This window comes from Mustela nigripes, chromosome 8 (assembly GCF_022355385.1).
Source record: "Mustela nigripes isolate SB6536 chromosome 8, MUSNIG.SB6536, whole genome shotgun sequence".
Lineage (NCBI taxonomy): Eukaryota > Metazoa > Chordata > Mammalia > Carnivora > Mustelidae > Mustela > Mustela nigripes.
In genome coordinates this window covers 39,767,598-39,786,310 of record NC_081564.1, presented here as the reverse complement: position 1 = coordinate 39,786,310, position 18,713 = coordinate 39,767,598, and the positions used below count along the sequence as shown (strand labels likewise).

Here is an 18,713-nt window from a genome sequence, read left to right as displayed (position 1 = left end):
TTTGTAATATAGCTTGAAGTCTTGAATTGTGATGCCACCAACTTTGGTTTTCTTTTTCAACATTTTTTGGCTATTTAGGGTCTTTTTTGATTCCATGAAGATTTTAGGATTATTTGTTCCAGCTCTGAAAAATGCTAATGGTATTTTAATAGGGATTGCATTGAATGTGTAGATTGCATTGGGTAACATAGACATTTTAACAATATTTGTTCTTCCAATCCATGAGCATGGAATGTTTTTCCATTTCTTTGTGCCTTCCTCAATTTCTTTCATAAGTGTTCTGTAGTTTTTTTTTTTTTAATTTATTTTATTTTTATTTTTAAAGATTTTGTTTATTTGAGATAGACTGAGAAAGAGAGCACAAGCAGGGCAGAGGGAGTGGGAGAAGTAGGCTTCCCATGGAGGAGGGAGCACCATAGGGGGCTAGATCCTAGGACCAGGTGATCATGACCTGAGCAGAAGGCAGACACTTAACTGACTGAGCCGCCCAGGAGCCCCTGTGTATTCTCTAGATTTTAGAGTACAGATCCTTTGGTTAGGTTTATTCATAGGTTTTTTTATGGGTTTTGGTTCAATTGTAAATGGGATCAGGCCTTAATTTCTCTTTTTTCTGCCTCTCTGTTAGTATATAGAAATATAACTGATCTTTATGCATTGATTTTATATACTGCCACATTGCTGAATTCCTGTATGAGTTCTAGCACTTTTGGAGCAGAGTCTTTTGGGTTTTCCACATAAAGTATGCCATCTGCAAAGAGTGAGAGTTTGATAACTTCCTTGCCAATTTGAACGCCATTTATTTTTTTGTTGTTGCTTGATTGCTGAAGCTAGGACTTCTAGTACTATGTTGAACAACAGTGGTGAGAGTGGGCATCCCTGTCGTGTTCTTGACCTTAGGGGGAAAGCCCAGTTTTTCCCCATTGAGAATGATATTCTTTGTGGGCTTTTTCATAGATGGCTTTTATGATAATGAGGTATGTTCCCTCTACCCTACACTGTGGAGAGTTTTAAACAAGAAAGGATGCTGTCAAATGGTTTTTCTGCATAAATCGAGGATCATATTTTGTCAAATGGTTTTTGTGCATAAATTGAGGATCATATGGTTCTTATCCTCTATTAATGTGATCTATCATGTTGATTGATTAGTAGATGTTGAACCACCCTTGTATCCCAGGAATAAATCCCACTTGATCATGGTAAATAATCCTTTTTATATACTGTTGGATTCTATTGGCTAGTATCTTTTTTTTTTTATTATTTTAAAGACTTTATTTATTTGATAGAGAGAGAGAGAGCACAAGCAGGGGGAAGAAGCAGAGGGAGAAGCAAGCTTCCCACTGAGCAGGGAGCTTGATGCAGGGCTCGATCCCAGGACCCTTGGATCATGACCTGAGCCAAAGGCAGACCCTTAACTGATTGAGCCACCTAGGCACCCCATTTGGCTAGTATCTTGTTGATACTTTTGGCATCTGTGTTCATCAGGGATATTGGTCTGTAATTCTCCTTTTTCATGGGGTCTGTTTTGGGATTGAGGTATTGATGGCCTTGTGAAATGAGTTTGGAAATTTTCCTTCCATTTCCATTTTTTGAAACAGCTTCAGTAGAATAGGTTCTTTTAAATGTTTGGTAGAATTTCCCTGGGCAGCCATCTGGCCCTAGACTTTCTTGTTTTTTAGGAGATTTCTGATTACTCCTTCAGTTTCCTTTCTGGCTATGGGTCTATTCAGATTTTCTATTTCTTCCTGTTTCAGTTTGGTAGTTTATATGTTTCTTGTGATTGAGTTCAAGTTTCAAAGCATTGTGGTCTGAAAATAAGATATTTTCATATTTCATATTGGGAATAATCCCAATCTTTTGGTATTGGTTGAGACCTGATTTGTGACCCAGTTTGTTATCCATTCTGGAGAATATTCCATGTGCACTCACAAAGAATTTGTATTCTGTTACTTTAGGATGGAATGCTATGTATATATCAGTGAAGTCCATCTGGTCCAGTGTATCATTCAGAGCCCTTGTTTCTTTATTGATCTTCTGCTTAGATGATCTGTCCGTTGCTGTGAGTAGGGCATTGAAGTCCCCAGCTATTATTGTGTTATTATCAATGTGTTTCTTTAATTTGGTTATTAATTGGCTTATATAGTTGGCTGCTCCCAAGTTAGGAGCACAAATATTTATATTTGTCAGATCTTTTTGTTGGGTAGACCATGTAAGTATGATATAGTGTTCCTCTTCATCCGTTAGTATGGTCCTTGGTTTAAAATCTAATTTTTCTGATATGAAGATTGCTACCCAGCATTCTTTTGGTGTCCATTAGTCAAAAGATGATAAATTGTTACCCATTCCCTCACTTTCAGTCTGGAAGTGTCTAAGTCTAAAATGAGTCTCTTATAGATACCATATGGGTGGGTCTTGCTTTTTTATCCAATCTGATACCCTGTGTCTTTTGATTGGAGCGTTCATCCCATTTACATTCAGAGTAATTATTGAAAATAAGAATTTTAGTGCCATTGTATTACCAGTAAAGTCCTGTTTTTTGTAGATTGTTTGTTTCTGGTGTATGTTAATTTTGGACTCCTTTAATATTTCTTGCCAAGCTGGTTTAGTGTTCACAAAATCTTCTAATTTCTATTTGTCCTGGAAGCTCTTTATTTCTCCTTCCATTTTGAGTGAGAGCCTTGGTGGATAAAGTATTTTTAGCTGCATGTTTTTCTCATTTAGTACCCTGGATATATCATGCCCACCCTCTCTGGCCTGTCATGCCTCTGTGGACAGGTATGGTGCCAGCCTTACGTTTCTACCCTTATAGGTTAAGTACCTCTTGTCCCAAGCTGCTTTCAGGATTTTCTTTTTGTCTTTGAAATGTTCAAACTTCACCATTATATGTTGGGGTGTTGATCTTTCTTTATTGATTTTGAGAAGGGTCCTCTCTGCCTTTGGATTTGCTCTTATATACCTTCTGCCCACCTCCCTCTTCTTCCTCAGGGACACTCAATACTTCTAATATTGTTTTGCTTTATGGTATTATTGATTTCTTGAAGTCTCCCCTCATGGTCCATTTGTTGTTTTTCTCTTTTCCTCAGCTTCCTTCCTTTCCATCAACTTACCTTCCCTGTCACTTACTCTCTCTTCTGCCTGATTTACCCTAGCTATTAGAGTCACCAATTTAGACTTCATCTCAGAGCATTTTTAATTTTAGTCTGATTAGATTTTATTTCTGCACTAAGAGATTTTTTAGTGTCTTTATGCCTTTTTCAAGTGCAGCTGGTAACTTTAGAATTGTTTTCCTGAAGTTCAGCTGTGACATTTTACTTATATTCTTATTAGATCTGTGGCAGAGAGTATTACCTCTAGTTCTTTCTTTATGTTGTGAATTCTTTCTTTTAGTCATTTTGCCCAAAGAAGAATAGATGAACAAGAGAACAAAATAAAAAATGTCAACCACAACCCAAGTGAAATACATACTAGACAAATTCAGAGGTCAGAAACCAAAAAACAAAAAGGGGGTGGGGAAGAGAAAATATAATCTCTCAGGTGGACAAAACAGTGATCCAGTTGGTCTTGTGTGTATTTGGTCTGTTTGTTAGAAGGCCCAAAATGTAAAGAAATAAAAACATATATATATATACAAAAAAAAAAGAAAAGAAAAGAAAATTGAATACAGTGAAAGTAAGCCAAAAAATAAAGAATATGTCTTTAAAAATGTAAATGTAAAAAATGAAAGCTAAAAAAGGACTTAAAAACAGTTGATAAAATAAGAAACTAGTTGAATAGGAAGAAAAGGAAAATTTTACACTGAAAGGTAAATGAAACCCTTGAATTCTATATACTATTTTCCCCTAGTGCTAGAGTTTTGCAGGCCTCTGTCCTCCATAAACTTGGTGTTCGCCTTTTGTTCCAGCTGGTCTTCTGGGGGAGGGGTCTGTTGGGCTGATTCTCAGGTGTCTTCGCTTTGGTGGAGTTGTACCACCCCTTGCCAGGGAGCCAGGCTCAGTGTAAGCTGCTTCTGCTTGCTCTATGTGGTTTTTGTTACCTGAAGGCTTTCCATGCCTCTTGAGAGGATAGAGGGGCTCTATCTCCAGTCAGAGCTGAAGGATTCTGGTCCCCTTTCTTCAGTAAAACCTCAGGAATAAGCTGTCTTCCCTTTTATGTGATCCAAAGTCTGCAGACTTACTGCAGTGCTTGTCCTCACTGATCTGCCCTAGGGGGAGGAGAAGGGTCACCATGTTTCTGCCCTTTGCAGGGCCTCCGCACAGAGAACTTTTTCTGGATCATGCTGCAGTATGTGGTTTATGGCAAACTCCGCTGAGAGCCCCCTTCCAGCCTTGCTGAACAAAACCAGTTTCCCTGCCCCACAGACACTCCCATTCTTTCTTTGACCCCAGGGATCCTGAGACCACACTGTCCCACCTAGGATTCTGCCCCACTTTACCAGCTGAGCACCTTTCAGGCAGGGACATCTCTCACTGGAGCAGATTTCTAAAAGTTCTGATTTTTTGCTCTGGGACAAATCACTTTCTAGTAGCTGGCCTACAGAAGCTCCCTCCCCAGCCATTTATCTTCAGCTATATCCCATGCCCTTAGATTCACTTCTCTGTACCTCCTACCTTGCAAAAAGTGGTTGATTTTCTTTTGTAGAGTTTCAGCAATTCTTTTCTTAAATCTGTAGTTGAATTCATAGGTATTCAGAATGATTTGATAGTTAGCTAAAGTTAAGGGACCGGATGAAATGAGGTCTCCTACTCATCTGCCATCTTGTCTCCCCTTAAGCCTATTCTGGAGCTTTTAAAAATCACTAAGGATCTCTCATTCTCCAGATTTTCCTTGTAAGTTTTTGGCCAGATTCTTTATATTCTCTTGATTGCCTTAGTCAGCTGTGATCATAAACAGTTGCCACTAACTGTTTTTGACAAATGACCAACTGCAAAAAGTGGTTCACAGTGATCAAGTTCTGAGTTTGGTTGAGTAAAGACAGAGCTTGCAAGTGGAGGTTCCTAGGCATAGGTCAGAGAACTCTAATAATGCCAGTTGTATGGGGAAGGGGCTTTGAGGGAACTCCAAATTTACTCCAGTGACTCCTGCCCGGCTGGCTGGTTTTCACCATGATTCCGGGCTGTCAGTTTTCAAGGCTTCTATAGAACTGGTGAGAAGAAAATGGAATAGGGCACGTTAAAACATCACAGAGCTCACTGTTCTCACTGAGATTCATCTGTGTATCTTGAAGAAACACTCCTTGGATTGTTCCAAGCCTTTGGTTAATAGAGTTCTGAAAATGTTGATTTTTGACAGTGCTTTCAGATGTTTTCATTGGTTTTATCAATGTTCGGGTTTTCATAGGTCCTTACTTTACCTTTATAGAAGTGGTCACTCTCTTAACTGATTTTTGACATATGTATTCACCCCTGTAATCCAAACCTCTCTTTACATGTGCAACATTACTTGAACCTAAAAAATGTGCTCATCATCACGTAGGCTCTGTTATAATCATTGCCTTAGAAGTCAAATTAGATACCTAGAACATAATTGTAATACTATGTGTTCATTTAATTATTTTGTGGAAAGAAGAAGTATGCTGGGTATTCCTGATTCAGACGTATGTTGGATTAGTGCTACTTTCTGCACTTTCAACTTAATTAGCAATTAAAAGTTTCTCAACTTAGCCATTTTTTTTTAAAATAAAAATACCATGCCACATGGCTCACTTCCCTTGCCATTTTTTTAGGTTGTGGAAATGGACTCTCAACAGGATTTTCCCAAAGAAAAAGCTCCTGTGTCTTCAGTGTATTTCTGTGAAGATGAGCTTTCATTTATCTTGATATTTGTATTATTTGAATTCAGAGAATGAGTATGTAACATTTAGACATCCTGCTTTAATTTGGTTATTTTTGTTGTGTCACACAGACTTATTCCAGAAGCTCTAATAGGGATCTGTGGCCATTTGTCAGTTTGTTGGAGGTGAAGGTTTTATTGTGGGGTTACTATTCCTTTGGTAGAGTGAGACAGTGAGATGTAAATATACATATGTAGTCACTCTACCCTATTTCCTGGGCACCACTTACATATTGTTTTTTAGTTTCTTTTTACTAATTTGATTACACCTCCTGTTCCTTTTTCTTACTTTCAACACCATTTGTGATTTGTTTCCTTTCAGATTTTGTTTCTCTCTTCTAATGGAACACTCTTACTTTGAAAAGATACAGTGTCATTTTACATTGTATCAAGTATTTGATTGAGATGTGTTTTGAAATTCTTTTGGACTGTGATATGAATTTATTCCTGAGGCAGGTGACTTTCTAAATTCTCCAAAGGATTGCTTCTACAATGCAAGATTTATCTTGAGGTCAGATTATCTTCCTCTTTTCCTTACTTTCATGAAGGGGTATTTATATAATCCTTGAGTGTGAGTACAGGAAATTTTTTGGATTTAATTATGGAAATCTGAAACGAAATTTATATTTGCAATCTTATTTGCCATGATTAGGTTTTTCCCTGGGTTAGAGTTGCATGGATGGTTTGGGTTGAAAGGGAGACTTACTTCCTGGTGACTATGTCCATTCCTTATCAGTTAACAGAATTTCTTAGTCTTGAATCAGTTTAAGTACATGCGTGTTGTTTTATCTTGGAGCTGCTCTCTCTCTAAACTTTTATGTACTTACTTATATGTTTTAGGATAGTATTTGGGGTCAGGTATTTTTAGCCTGTTTCCTAGAAGTATTGCCATGGTAATTAAAGTCTTAGAACCCATTTACTTAAAAAAAATTTTTTTTTTAAATTTTTAAGTTATCTCTACACCCAGTGTGGAGCTTGAACACACAACCTCAAGAACAAGAGGTTGGTGCTTCAGCCAGACACCCTAAACCCATTTACTTCTTATTTTTCTTATTTTTTTTTAAAGCTTTTATTTATTTATTTGACAGAGAGAGATAGATCACAAGTAGGCAGAGAGGCAGGCAGAGAGAGAGAGAGGAGGAAGCAGGCTCCCCGCTGAGCAGAGAGCCCAATACAGGCCTCCATCCCAGGACCCCGAGATCATGACCCGAGCTGAAGGCAGAGGCTTTAACCCACTGAGCCATCCAGGCGCCTCCTTATTTTTCTTAATAGACATCAGGTTCATAGAATTTGACTAATTACAATTAATTACAAATTACAATTTATAACAGTTCATCAATTCAGGCATTGAATTTTTTAAGGTTTATTTATTGAAAAATTTAATAAGCTGAATAACCAGAATTTACCACCTAAACCAGTAAGTAGCACATTTTCTGTAATGTACATCTGTGTGCCCCTCCCTTATTCTGTTTTTTTTTTTCTTCTCACCAAAGTGAATCACTGTTTTGAATTTTTATTTCCTTATTTTTTTTAAGATTGTGTTTTATTTATTTGTCAGAGACAGAACACACAAGCAGGAGTGGCGGCAGACAGAGGGAGAAGCAGGCTCCTCACTGAGCAAGAAGCCTGATGCAGTATTTGATCCCAGTACCCTGGGATCATGACCTGAGCCAAAGGCAGACAAAATCCCTATTTCCTTATTTTTTTATAAATCTAATTTTGCTTATTTTTTGATGCTGCAAAAAAAGGATAATTATACTATTTGTAATTCTACGAAGGACTTGTATTTTCACTTAATACTAGGTTACTAAGATTTCAACTTTATGTGGGTCTGTAGTTCATTTTTTTCATAACCACAAAATATCCTTTTGTGTATATTTAAAAGAAATCATACTGTATTTAATCTAGTCTCCAGTCAGTGGGCATTTGGCTTCCCCTACTACATTTGGCATTATGAGTAATACTGTCTTGTAAGTTGTATAATTGTGTGTACATATGTGTGTATGCTGTTATACAGTGTTATGTATGTTTGCTAGTCCAAATTTACAGAAGTTCTTAGGTACCTAGAAGGGAACTTTGTGGGTTATAAAGATGAAAGTTCCAATATACAAGGTAATGGCAAATTGTTGTTGTTTTTAAATATAGTATTCATTTATTTGAGCGAGAGAGTGAGCAAGCGAGAGCATGCACGAGCTGGGATAGGGGAGGAACAGAGGGAGAAGCAAACTCCTCGCTGAGCAGGGAGCCCAATGTGGGACTGAACGATCATGACCTGAGCCTAAGTCAGATGCTTTCTGACTGAGCTACCCAGGTGCCCCAGTAAATTGCTTTCTAAAGAGATTGTATTTATTTATTCATACTCCACTTATGAAAGTTTGAGTTTTGTTGTTTTTGTTTTAAGTTTGAGTTTTAAAACTCACTTTGGAAGCCATTTGGGTATGTTAAGCTTCTTACAGAAGGACTTTTAAACTATTACTTTGATTTTGTTAGCAGAGTTATAATATTACTTATTGACTTAGTTTTGTAAGTTATATTTTACTTGGAGTTAGTCCATTTCATTAAATTTTCAAGTTTATTAGTATATAGTAATTGGTAACATTTCAAAGAAACAATGTTTGATAAATTAAATTTTTTTTCGATTGCAAATTTTTTTCTTTTCAAATTCTTTGATTTCTGCTCTTTATTTATGTCCTTGCTTTAGTTTTATTTTGATTTTTTTGTAGAAAAGATTTTTTTTAATTTTATTTTTTAATGTTTTACTTTTCTTTTTTTTTTTTTAAAGATTTTATTTATTTATTTGACAGACAGAGATCACAAGTATTCAGAGAGGCAGGCAGAGAGAGAGGGGGAAGCAGGCTCCCCGCAAAGCAGAGAGCTCGACTCGGGGCTCGTGACCTGAGCCGAATGCAGAGGCTTTAACCCACTGAGCCACCCAGGTGCCCCAAGATTCTTGTGGAATCTTAGACAAGTCTCAAATCAATAATCTAAAGTGAATATTTTGCGCTGTGAATTTTCTTTTTCTTTTTCCTTTTCTTTTTCTTTTTCTTACTTTTTTAGAGCGGGAGGTAGGGGAGAGGCAGAGGGAGAGAGAGAGAGAGAGAGAGAGAGAGAGAGAGAGAGAATGACTTTTAAGCAAGCTCCATGACCACGTGGAACCTGGCACAGGGCTTGATCTCACAACCCTGAGATATGACTGGAGCCCAAATCAAGAGTCAGACACTTAACCCACTGAGCTACCCGGGCATCCCTATAAATTTTCTTTTAAGAACTACTTTCACGATAGCCTACGTTTTGATAATGCTATATATTCATATGCCTACAGTTTGGTATATTTTTTATTTCCTTTGCAACTTGTTCTTTGATCCATAGATTGTTTTAGGAAGATGTTATTCAGTTTCCAAGTGTTCTTAACATATTTCCTCTTGTCTTTATGTTGATGTCTAGTTTGATTTTTATTATGGTCAGAGAACATACTCTATATATACTCTTTTAAATTTGTCAAGATTGTTTTGTGCTCCAGGATACAATCTGTTTTGGGGAATTTTCTATGTGTTCTTGAAAAGAATATGTATTCTGCTGTTGTTGGGAGGAGTGTTCTGTAAATGTCAGTTTGATCCCGTTGGTTGATGTTATTATAAAAGAACTACTTTTATGTCCTTGTTGGTTTTCTGTGTGGTCGTGACTAAGATAGGTTTATTGAAGTCCCCCCCCCCTTATTTGCAAGTGTATTTATTTCTTTTTTCAGTTCTCTGAATTTTTGCTTTGTGTATTTTGAACTTGTGTTATTTTGTGTATACACAGAATTGTTATGCATTCTTGGTAAGTACATCCTTTTATCATTATGTAATACTCTTCTGTCCCTGGTAATTTTCTTGCTCTGAAGAGTATTTTATGTGCTGTTTGTCAGCTATTCTTTTCACTCAGGTTTATCTGGTATGTCTTTTCTCATCCATTTTCTTTAAACCTACTTGTATCATTATATTTGAAATGAGTTTCTTGTAACTTTTTTTAATGGGTCACTCTGCCAATTTTATTTAGTGTGTTTGCATCATTACATTTACTTGACTACTGGTATATGTAATAGGACTTGTGTATAATATTATAATTTCTGTTTCCTTTATTTTTTATTTTTCTTTTCTGACCTTTTTATGGATTGCTTGAACATATTTTACTATTCCATATTTTACTTTTTTCTTTATAAAGTGATTTTGAGTATTTTTTCATTTTGTTTTTGTTTTTTAGCAATTCCTATAAGTAATACTGTATATATAAAACATTACATTGGGGCGCCTGGGTGGCTCAGTGGGTTGGGCTGCTGCCTTCGGCTTGGGTCATGATCTCAGGGTCCTGGGATCGAGCCCCGCATTGGGCTCTCTGCTCCGCAGGGAGCCTGCTTCCCTCTCTCTCTCTCTCTCTCTGCCTGCCTCTCTGCCTACTTGTGATCTCTGTCTGTCAAATAAATAAATAAAATCTTTAAAAAAAAAAAAACAAAAAAAACCCACATTACATTGTACTAGTAAGGTATTTTACCACCTAAAGTGACTTGAAAGTGAAATATTCCCAAGTTATTTAGGTTCCTTAACACTCTCCCATTTATAATTTAGTTTTCTTTCTTTCTTTTTTTCTTTCTTTCTTTCTTTCTTTCTTTCTTTTTTTTAAGATTTTATTCATTTATCAGAGAGAGAGAATGAGTGGGGGCTTGGTGGTGGGTGTTGACGGATAGGGCAGAGGGAGAGGGAGAAGCAGACTCCTGGCTGAGCAAGAACCCTGATGTGGGGCTTGATCCTAGGGCACTGGGATCATGACCTGAGCCAAAGGCAGATGCTTAACCAACTGAGCCACTCAGGTGCCCTGTAATTTAGTTCTTTTAAGTATTATCTCTATGTACATTGAGAACCATATCAAATGGTGTTATTTTGATTTCAGCAATCTACTATAATTTTAAAAACTCAAGAGGAGAAGGGTGACCTATTTAATTTACCCATGTATTTGTTTTCATGTTCTTCATATCCTGGTGATAATCTTCTATCTACTTTGTTTGATGTTAATATAGCAACTCCAGCTTTCTTTACATTAGTGTTAAGATGCAAAGTCTTTTTCCAAATTTTTAACCTGTTGTCACTTTATAGTAGGCAACATATAGTTGTGTCTTAAAGTTTTCTCTGCTTAATTGGGGATTTAGACCAATTACATTTACTGCAATTATTGTTATGTTTGTTCTTTTTTTTTCCCCCGACTTATTTAAAATTGAGTGTCTCGTGTGTGTAATTCTATTTTATTTCTTTCCTTTGTTGGATTACTGGTTGTTACTCTTGTTTTACTATAATTTTAGGATTAAAAATATATATCTTTAATTTGTCATAGTCTATCTTAAGTAATATGCCATTTCACATCTACTTCACATACAGTATTAGTACATCACAGCAGTAATATCCTTGTCATTTACTGTCTTGATCTTTTGTTCTTACACCTTTTACATTGATATATATTAAATATTGAACTGTATTCTGGTTTTCTTTTTTTTTTTTTATTTAAGATTTTATTTATTTGACAGAGAGAGTAATCACAAGCAGGCAGAGCGGCAGACAGGGAGGGGTGGGAAGCAGGCTCTTCACCTAGCAGAGAGCCCAATGCAGGGCTCTGTCCCAGGACCCTGAGATCATGACCTGAGCCAAAGGCAGAGGCTTAACCCACTGAGCCACTCAGGCACTGCTGGTTTTCTTTTAAACAGGATTCCTTCCCTCTAGTTAATTGACACATTCATTACCTCACATATTTACCTTTTTTTTTTTTTCCTTTGGAGAGAGCATTTTTAAGTTTTATTCTCTTAGCAGATTTCAGTTATACAATAGAGTGTAAGTGCTAGATCTTCAGAACTTACTCATCTTATGACTGAGAGTTTGCATTCTTTTACAACTTCCTATTTCCTGCATTTCCCAGCTCTGTCAACCAATATATTTGTAGTTTTTCCATTTTCTCTTCTTTCCAGTACTACACTTGTGTGAGATATTTTCCTTTGGTCCTTCATGTCTTTTATACCCACTTTGACATTTTCTGTTCCTTTTCTTTTTAAATTTCTTATGGGAACATACTTTCAGTGTATCTTTGTGTTTTCTAATTCTTCTAGCTATGCCACATGTAGTGTTTAGCTTTTCCATTGAGTGTAATAGGGGTTCTGGCCTCACCCCTAATTCTGTTTATATCTGATATTGGGAATGGACACCTAGCCTATATTTTGAGAGACCACGGATGCCTACTCTCCAGAGTGGTGTTAATGGTTCCATAAGAGGTTCTTTTGTCATGATACATGGAAGTAAGAATGTCTTTGCTATAATTCCTATATTCTTCAGAGAATATTTTTTAAAGTTTTGAAGCAGTAAACAATTTTGAAGGGACAGTTGTAGGGGCAGTAATATAGATAAGGATATAGGCATTTATTTAATCTTGTTTGCTGAGAGAGTTTATGATTTAGTAGGGTGGGTCCAAGAATGTGCATTTTTTGAGTTTTTTGTGATGCTGATAACGGGTGGTCTGGGGAATATATTTTGAGAACTGCTGGATTAGGTGGTATCTTGACTTTGGGTTCTGATTCCTTTACCTTGAATAAGGGTATTGTCTAGCTTGGGGATAATTTTATTAACACTTAATAAAAGTTCGATAACAATTTCCTTTGGTACCTAAGTAGCCTGTTTAAAATCACTGCATTAATGTTTTATTTTTAGTGATCATTCAGGATATGTTCGTCCAGTACCAGTGCCACGCAGTTTAAATAGTGATATTTCCTATTTTGGTGTTGGGGGCAAGCAGGCTGTTTTCTTTGTTGGACAATCAGCCAGAGTAAGTAAAAGGTTTCTTATAAATGAAAGTTGATTAAAAATATTTTGAGGTTGATTCTAGGTGTGTTAACCAGTTTAACTTTTAGGAATTTTTAAAGTACTCTTGTTAATATTTAACAGATGATAAGCAAACCTGCAGATTCCCAAGATGTTCATGAACTTGTGCTTTCTAAAGAAGATTTTGAGAAGAAGGAGAAAAATAAAGAGGCAATATATAGTGGATATATTAGAAACAGAAAGGTATGATACATTGTAACTCGTTATAAAGTTGTTACTGATGGACAGATGATAGAGACAATTTTTCTTTCAATTTCTATCCAAGATACTTAAACTCTTGCTTTAAAAACTTGAAGGTATGACATTTTCAAATTGTGTTATTTTTTATTTTTTTCCTTTAATCATGTGAATAGCAAAAAGTGACTATTTGCATGCTTTTTCAGGCTGGAAGTCTTCAGGCAGCAACTTGTCTCGTAAAGCTAGGTTCCCGGAAATTGCTCATAAGATTATAAACTTTTTTCCTTATATTGAGATTGAATTTTTAAATCTTTTTTGGTCTAACAGTTTCAAGTTAGAGTAGAAAACAGTTACAGGATGATAGGCTTTTAGGAAATCAGAGCTCCAGAGAAATAAATGAGTTATTTATATCTGTTAGATATTTGTAATTAGATTCCAATTTTAGTAAGCATAATGTTAACAAATTTGTATCATGGTGATGAGTATATAGTATTTATTGTATGATTCAACTTTTCTCCACTTGAAACAGTTTAGAATTTTTTTTTAATGTTTTTTAAGAATTATTATTCTTTTTTTTTTTTTTAATTATTATTCTTAAGTAGGCTTCATGCCCAACATGGGGCTTGAACTCATGACATGGAGACTAAGAGTCATGTGCTGTGCCCACTGAGACAACTAGGTGCCCCTAAAATCTTTATTTTAAAGTAATTTTGAGCTTCTTAAATTCTTTTCTGATTGTAAAACAAGTTATAAAAAATGTATAGGAAACTTAAAAATTGTCTCATTCTGGGAAGAAATTTCTAGTTGAATTTCTAGTCTAACTTATATGCTCACAGGGTTTTTTTTTTTTTTTTTTTAATTTTAAATTTTAAATCCAGTGTTGTTAACATACAATGTTATATATTAGTTTCAGGTATACAATATAGTGACTAAACAATTCCATATATTACTGAGTGCTCATCGAGATAAGCGTATTTACCTGAAACTAATGTAAGACTGTAACATTGAAATTAAAATAAAACCTCCTTATTGGCATCTTGAGTTGGGGGTGGGAGAGAAAAGTGTACTCTTAATCTCTTTCATATACTTACTTTTAAAAAATATATTTACCTTTTGGAGTCCACATTTCTTTAACATTTTGGGTATTTCTCCATTTTATGAAATATTTTTATACACATACTCTTTTCCTAGGTTCATAGTATTTGTCTGTATTGTAATTTATTCTGTTAAGCATTTAACTTAAAGGATTCTATTATAATTATAAATATTCTATTTATAAATTCTATTATAATGATAAATATTCTATTATAATTATAAATAAGGACACCATGAATGTCCATGAATGTCCTTGCATAACATTTTGTCCAAATAAGTTTTATCTTCATACAGATTATAATTTTAATAGAGTGACAATGAATTTGAACTTCTTAAATGTTCATGGTGTAGATTATAAATTGCTTTTCTAAAAGGTTAAACCCAAATCAGATACACTCCTGAAAATAGTATGTGGAAGTGCCTATCTGATAATTTCCTTCTTTTTAAAAAAGGAGTGAAGGGGAGTAGCAAAATGCTGGCAATTTGACAGGTGAAAATAATACTTTTTCTTTATTAAGTGGACTGAATTCTTTTCTTATATTTATAAGCCACTTTTTTCTATATAACTTAACATTCTCCTCTGTCCAGGAGAGTTCTTCATTTTGCTCATCCCACTTTTTTCCTTTTTATATTTGTTGCATTTATTACAATTTACACATCTTATTATATTTACATAATAGTATTCCATCTTTGTCATCTTATGTTACCACCACGAAAACCTTTAAGGTATATTTGTGGAAATATTTGCCATGTCAAAACAGGTGAAAAATAGGAAATAATTTAAGTGATTTTCAAAACCGTACAGGTGTGATACACCTTGGGTAGAACTAATATCTCTTGGGTCATCACTTCTGCCATTTCTTCCTGTAATTTGTGCTTAATTTGTGCCAACAAACATCTCATGGGTACTACCAATAAGCCCCTGGTCCTTTTTTTTTCCCCTGGCCAGTCTTTTCCAGCCTACTTTTTGGCTTCTCCAGCTCTTATAAACAGTCTTGTGTATAGAGTTGGTGGCTCTTGATTTACAACCAGGAGTCTTGCTTTTTCTAGGGGCAATATACATGCTGCTTAACGCCAGCAATTCTCCGAACTGTATTTCTTGTCAAGGCTTTTAAGATTGAGTCACTGAATCAGGCTGGACTCCATCGAGGAAAAATCATTCTAGACACTTCAAACAGAAAAGATTTAGAAAAGGGAATTAGATGCTTGCATAATTATTCGAAGGGCTAGGAATGCTCCGCCTCAGAGAAGGATAATGGGACACTCTGAATTGACCTTCAAGGGATGCTGCAACATCTGCTACAGTCATGTAGCTGGAGGACCACCACTGGCTCAGGAACTTAGAAACATCCTGCCTTATCTGTGATCCAGGAGTTGGAAAGGTCTTGCTGGTGCAGTTCTTCTAACCCCAAAACACAGACCTTTTGGCTATAATAGTTGCTTTATCAGTGCTAACGCTTGAAGCTGGAACCTGGATATCAGTTGTTCAGTACCTGGTGTAATAACAGAAAACATTAAAGAAATATCAGGAAATGGCCTTTGTCTCATTTTCCTCTTCTAAAGTTTTGGCTGCTACATCTAATTGGTGAAACCTAACGTGCCCCACAACTTAAAATGTAAGGGAGTCTGAAAAGTCTGAAAAGGGAGTTTGGCTTTCCAGTCTCTGTAGTCCAGGAAGGGACTATAAAAGGTGGGATGAATGGATGCTGAATACCAACTGATCATGTCTGGGGTACTCATTTCCCATTTCAGTTAGATGCCTTTCTCTAGATGTTCCATGAATATCTCACTTTTGGTACATCTGAAATAAAATATTATCTACCAACCTTTTCTGTTCCTCCTTCTTTCTCGCTTTTTCCCCAACTACTCTTTGCAATTAACAGCATCCCCTGACCAAGTAGTTAGTAATTATAATCCTGTTAATCACTCACCATTCTGTTCTGTCTTTTAACATAGTTTTTCATCTGCCCTCTCTTCCATCCATTGTCACTGCTTGATTCAGCCTTTCCAGTCTCCTCTTTCATCATGTATTTATCATATACTTTAAACTACCTTGTTTGCTTTATACTCTCAAATCTTTCATGTTCTCATTGGGCTAGAATGTTCTATTCATGTTCTGGGTAAACATTACCCTCTTAACTCTTAACTCTGTAGCTCTTGGTTCATAGCTTTATAACGGCACATTGTTTTGTAATCATTTGTTTTTCATCTATCAGAATTTGTAGGGAGGGAGGGCACTAGTCTAATTCTTATCTTCCTTGTGTCCATGTTGAGTCATAGAACTTGGAAGTGTTCAATAAATATTTGGTAATGAACCTACATCACTAGTAAACTCAAGCTAATCCACTAGCTCTCAGAGTATATAAAATATTACTTGTATACTATATGTTGTAGCTGTAATATTAGTGTATAGGGATGCATTGGAATGGTTTTGGAGGGTTTGTTTTTATTTTTAGGAAGTGGTAATATATGCTTATTTTTAAAAAATCAGCCAGCTTCCTAGATATAATAGTTCAGTGTGTATCCTTAAAAGCTTTATGTATATAGCAATATACGTAGTATGTATATATGCATGTAATTTTAACACATAAAGTCTTAGAGTAAAAATCAAGACATTCATAATTCTTATCCACAAACACTCCTTACTCTTTCCCCTCCCCACTTCCCTTCTAAGCAAGCTAGAGTCTCTGAAAGTGGACTAGGGTACAGGATTATTTTATTCCCTTTTAAACACAGTGCCTTTGGGCTAAGCCAGCTGGTTTCAGCCTACATCCCAGTTTTCTTGAGCATGGAGGGCTGGGCATTTATTTGTCCCTACCAAGTTAAGTGTTAGGTATACCAAGTAAGGACTCATTCCATCCTAGGGTAAGTAAGTATCTTCCGTTTTTTTCAGCATTTTTAAACTCAGTATACACACACACACACAAATACATTTTTACCTTTTATGAGTCTAAAATTGATTTAATCAGCATTGTGGTAATAGGGTGCTCCTGTATGTATGCCAGTTTAGCAGTCAGTGTTAAAATATCCTGTTCTAACAGCATTGCTACATACTCAGCTGATTTGTTTTGGGCTATTTTCCTTCAAAAGTTTTTTGAAGCCCATTTATGAAACTAAGTGAATCATATTAGAATTAATGTAGATGTTATTTGTATATTACATTAAGTGTATTTAATTTGTTGTATTTATATTCACTCTCCTAGCCATCTGATTCTGTTCACATTACAAATGATGATGAAAGATTTCTACATCATCTTATCTTAGAGGAGAAGGAAAAAGATAGCTTTACTGCTGTGGTTATCACAGGAGTACAGCCAGAACACATACAGTACTTGAAAAATTATTTCCTTCTTTGGACAAGACAGTTAGCGTAAGTACTTGATTCAGGACATGTTGCTATGTATTCTTTTTAAGACGGAACATATTAGAGATACATTGAAACTTCTTGGCTGTGTGCTCTGCTTCTGTCTCATTTCCTTCCCTTCCTTGCAGTAACCAGTACTCCAGTACTCTAATGATGGCATTAAAACAGTTCTCTGGGGCGCCTGCATGGCTCAGTGGGTTAGGCCTCTGCCTTTCAGCTCTGGTCATGGTCTCAGGGTCCTGGGATCGAGGCCCACATTGGGCTCTCTGCTCAGCGGGGAGCCTGCTTCCTCCTCTCTCTCTGCCTGCCTCTCTGCCTACTTGTGATCTCTCTCTCTGTCAAATAAATAAATTAAATTAAAAAAAATTTTTTTAAAACAGTTCTCTGTTCTGTAAGTATTTATTGATTACCTGTAACATATTGATAATCATTTGAGGGGCAGGCTTATAAGACCTATGATAAAATTTAAAATAAACTTCAGTGATCTCTCTCTCTCTCTCTGTCAAATAAATAAATAAAATCTTTAAAAAAATAAATAAACTTCAGAATGTATCAAATTCAGCACCATCATGTTCATATTCCCCTTTTGTGTCGTCTTTATAGCACCTATCATAATCTTCCAAACCATGTATTTTCATTTTTTTCCTGCCTTCCCCCATTGGAATGGAATTTTATGCACTTTTTTTTTATGCACTGCTATATCCCTAGTGTTACCTGTTAAATAGTAGATGCTCAGTAAATGTTAATCAAATGAATGCGTGAAGTCTGTTAAAATAATGTATGCAAATGTATTAATAGTACTGAAAATAAATCTTTGGATATCTATTCCAGGAAAACTTTTAGAGAGTATAACATATTCCATTAGAACAAATCATCAGAATATTTAATGGTTCTTAGTTTTTTCCCGTAGTTAAATAGTAAGTATCATTTAGTGGATTGCTTCAGTAATTTGCATTAGTCCACATTACTGAGTCTTGCAGAAATGGGTACATCTGCACGAAATTCACTTTTTTCTTTTTAAAATTTTTTTAAAGATTTTACTTATAAATACTCTCTACACCCAACATGGGGCTCCAACTCAAAACCCTGGGATCGGGAGTTGCATGCTCCACAAGCTGAGCCAGCCACATGCCCCCCACCCCATTTTTTAAAAGTGTTTTTTCACAGGGCGCCTGGGTGGCTCAGTGGGTTAAGCCGCTGCTTTCGGCTCAGGTTATGATCTCAGGGTCCTGGGATCGAGTCCCCCGCATCGGGCTCTCTGCTCGGCAGGGAGCCTGCTTCCCTCTCTCTCTCTCTCTCTGCCTGCCTCTCCATCTACTTGTGATTTCTCTCTGTCAAATAAATAAATAAAATCTTTG

At 35.9% G+C, this 18,713-nt stretch overlaps 1 protein-coding gene across 2 annotated transcripts in view; it reads left to right on the top strand.

Moving 5' to 3' along the window:
* SMCHD1 (structural maintenance of chromosomes flexible hinge domain containing 1) overlaps positions 1 to 18,713 on the top strand; it is a 147,081-nt gene that overhangs the window by 23,111 nt on the left and 105,257 nt on the right. The window contains exons 6-8 of one of the 2 annotated variants that reach the window (XM_059409296.1): positions 12,549 to 12,663; positions 12,783 to 12,902; positions 17,195 to 17,361. The exons of the other annotated variant lie outside the window; for it this stretch is intronic. Coding sequence (XP_059265279.1) covers positions 12,549 to 12,663; positions 12,783 to 12,902; positions 17,195 to 17,361 — 402 coding nt within the window. The remainder of the gene's footprint in view (positions 1 to 12,548; positions 12,664 to 12,782; positions 12,903 to 17,194; positions 17,362 to 18,713) is intronic. 2 annotated transcript variants of the gene reach the window in all.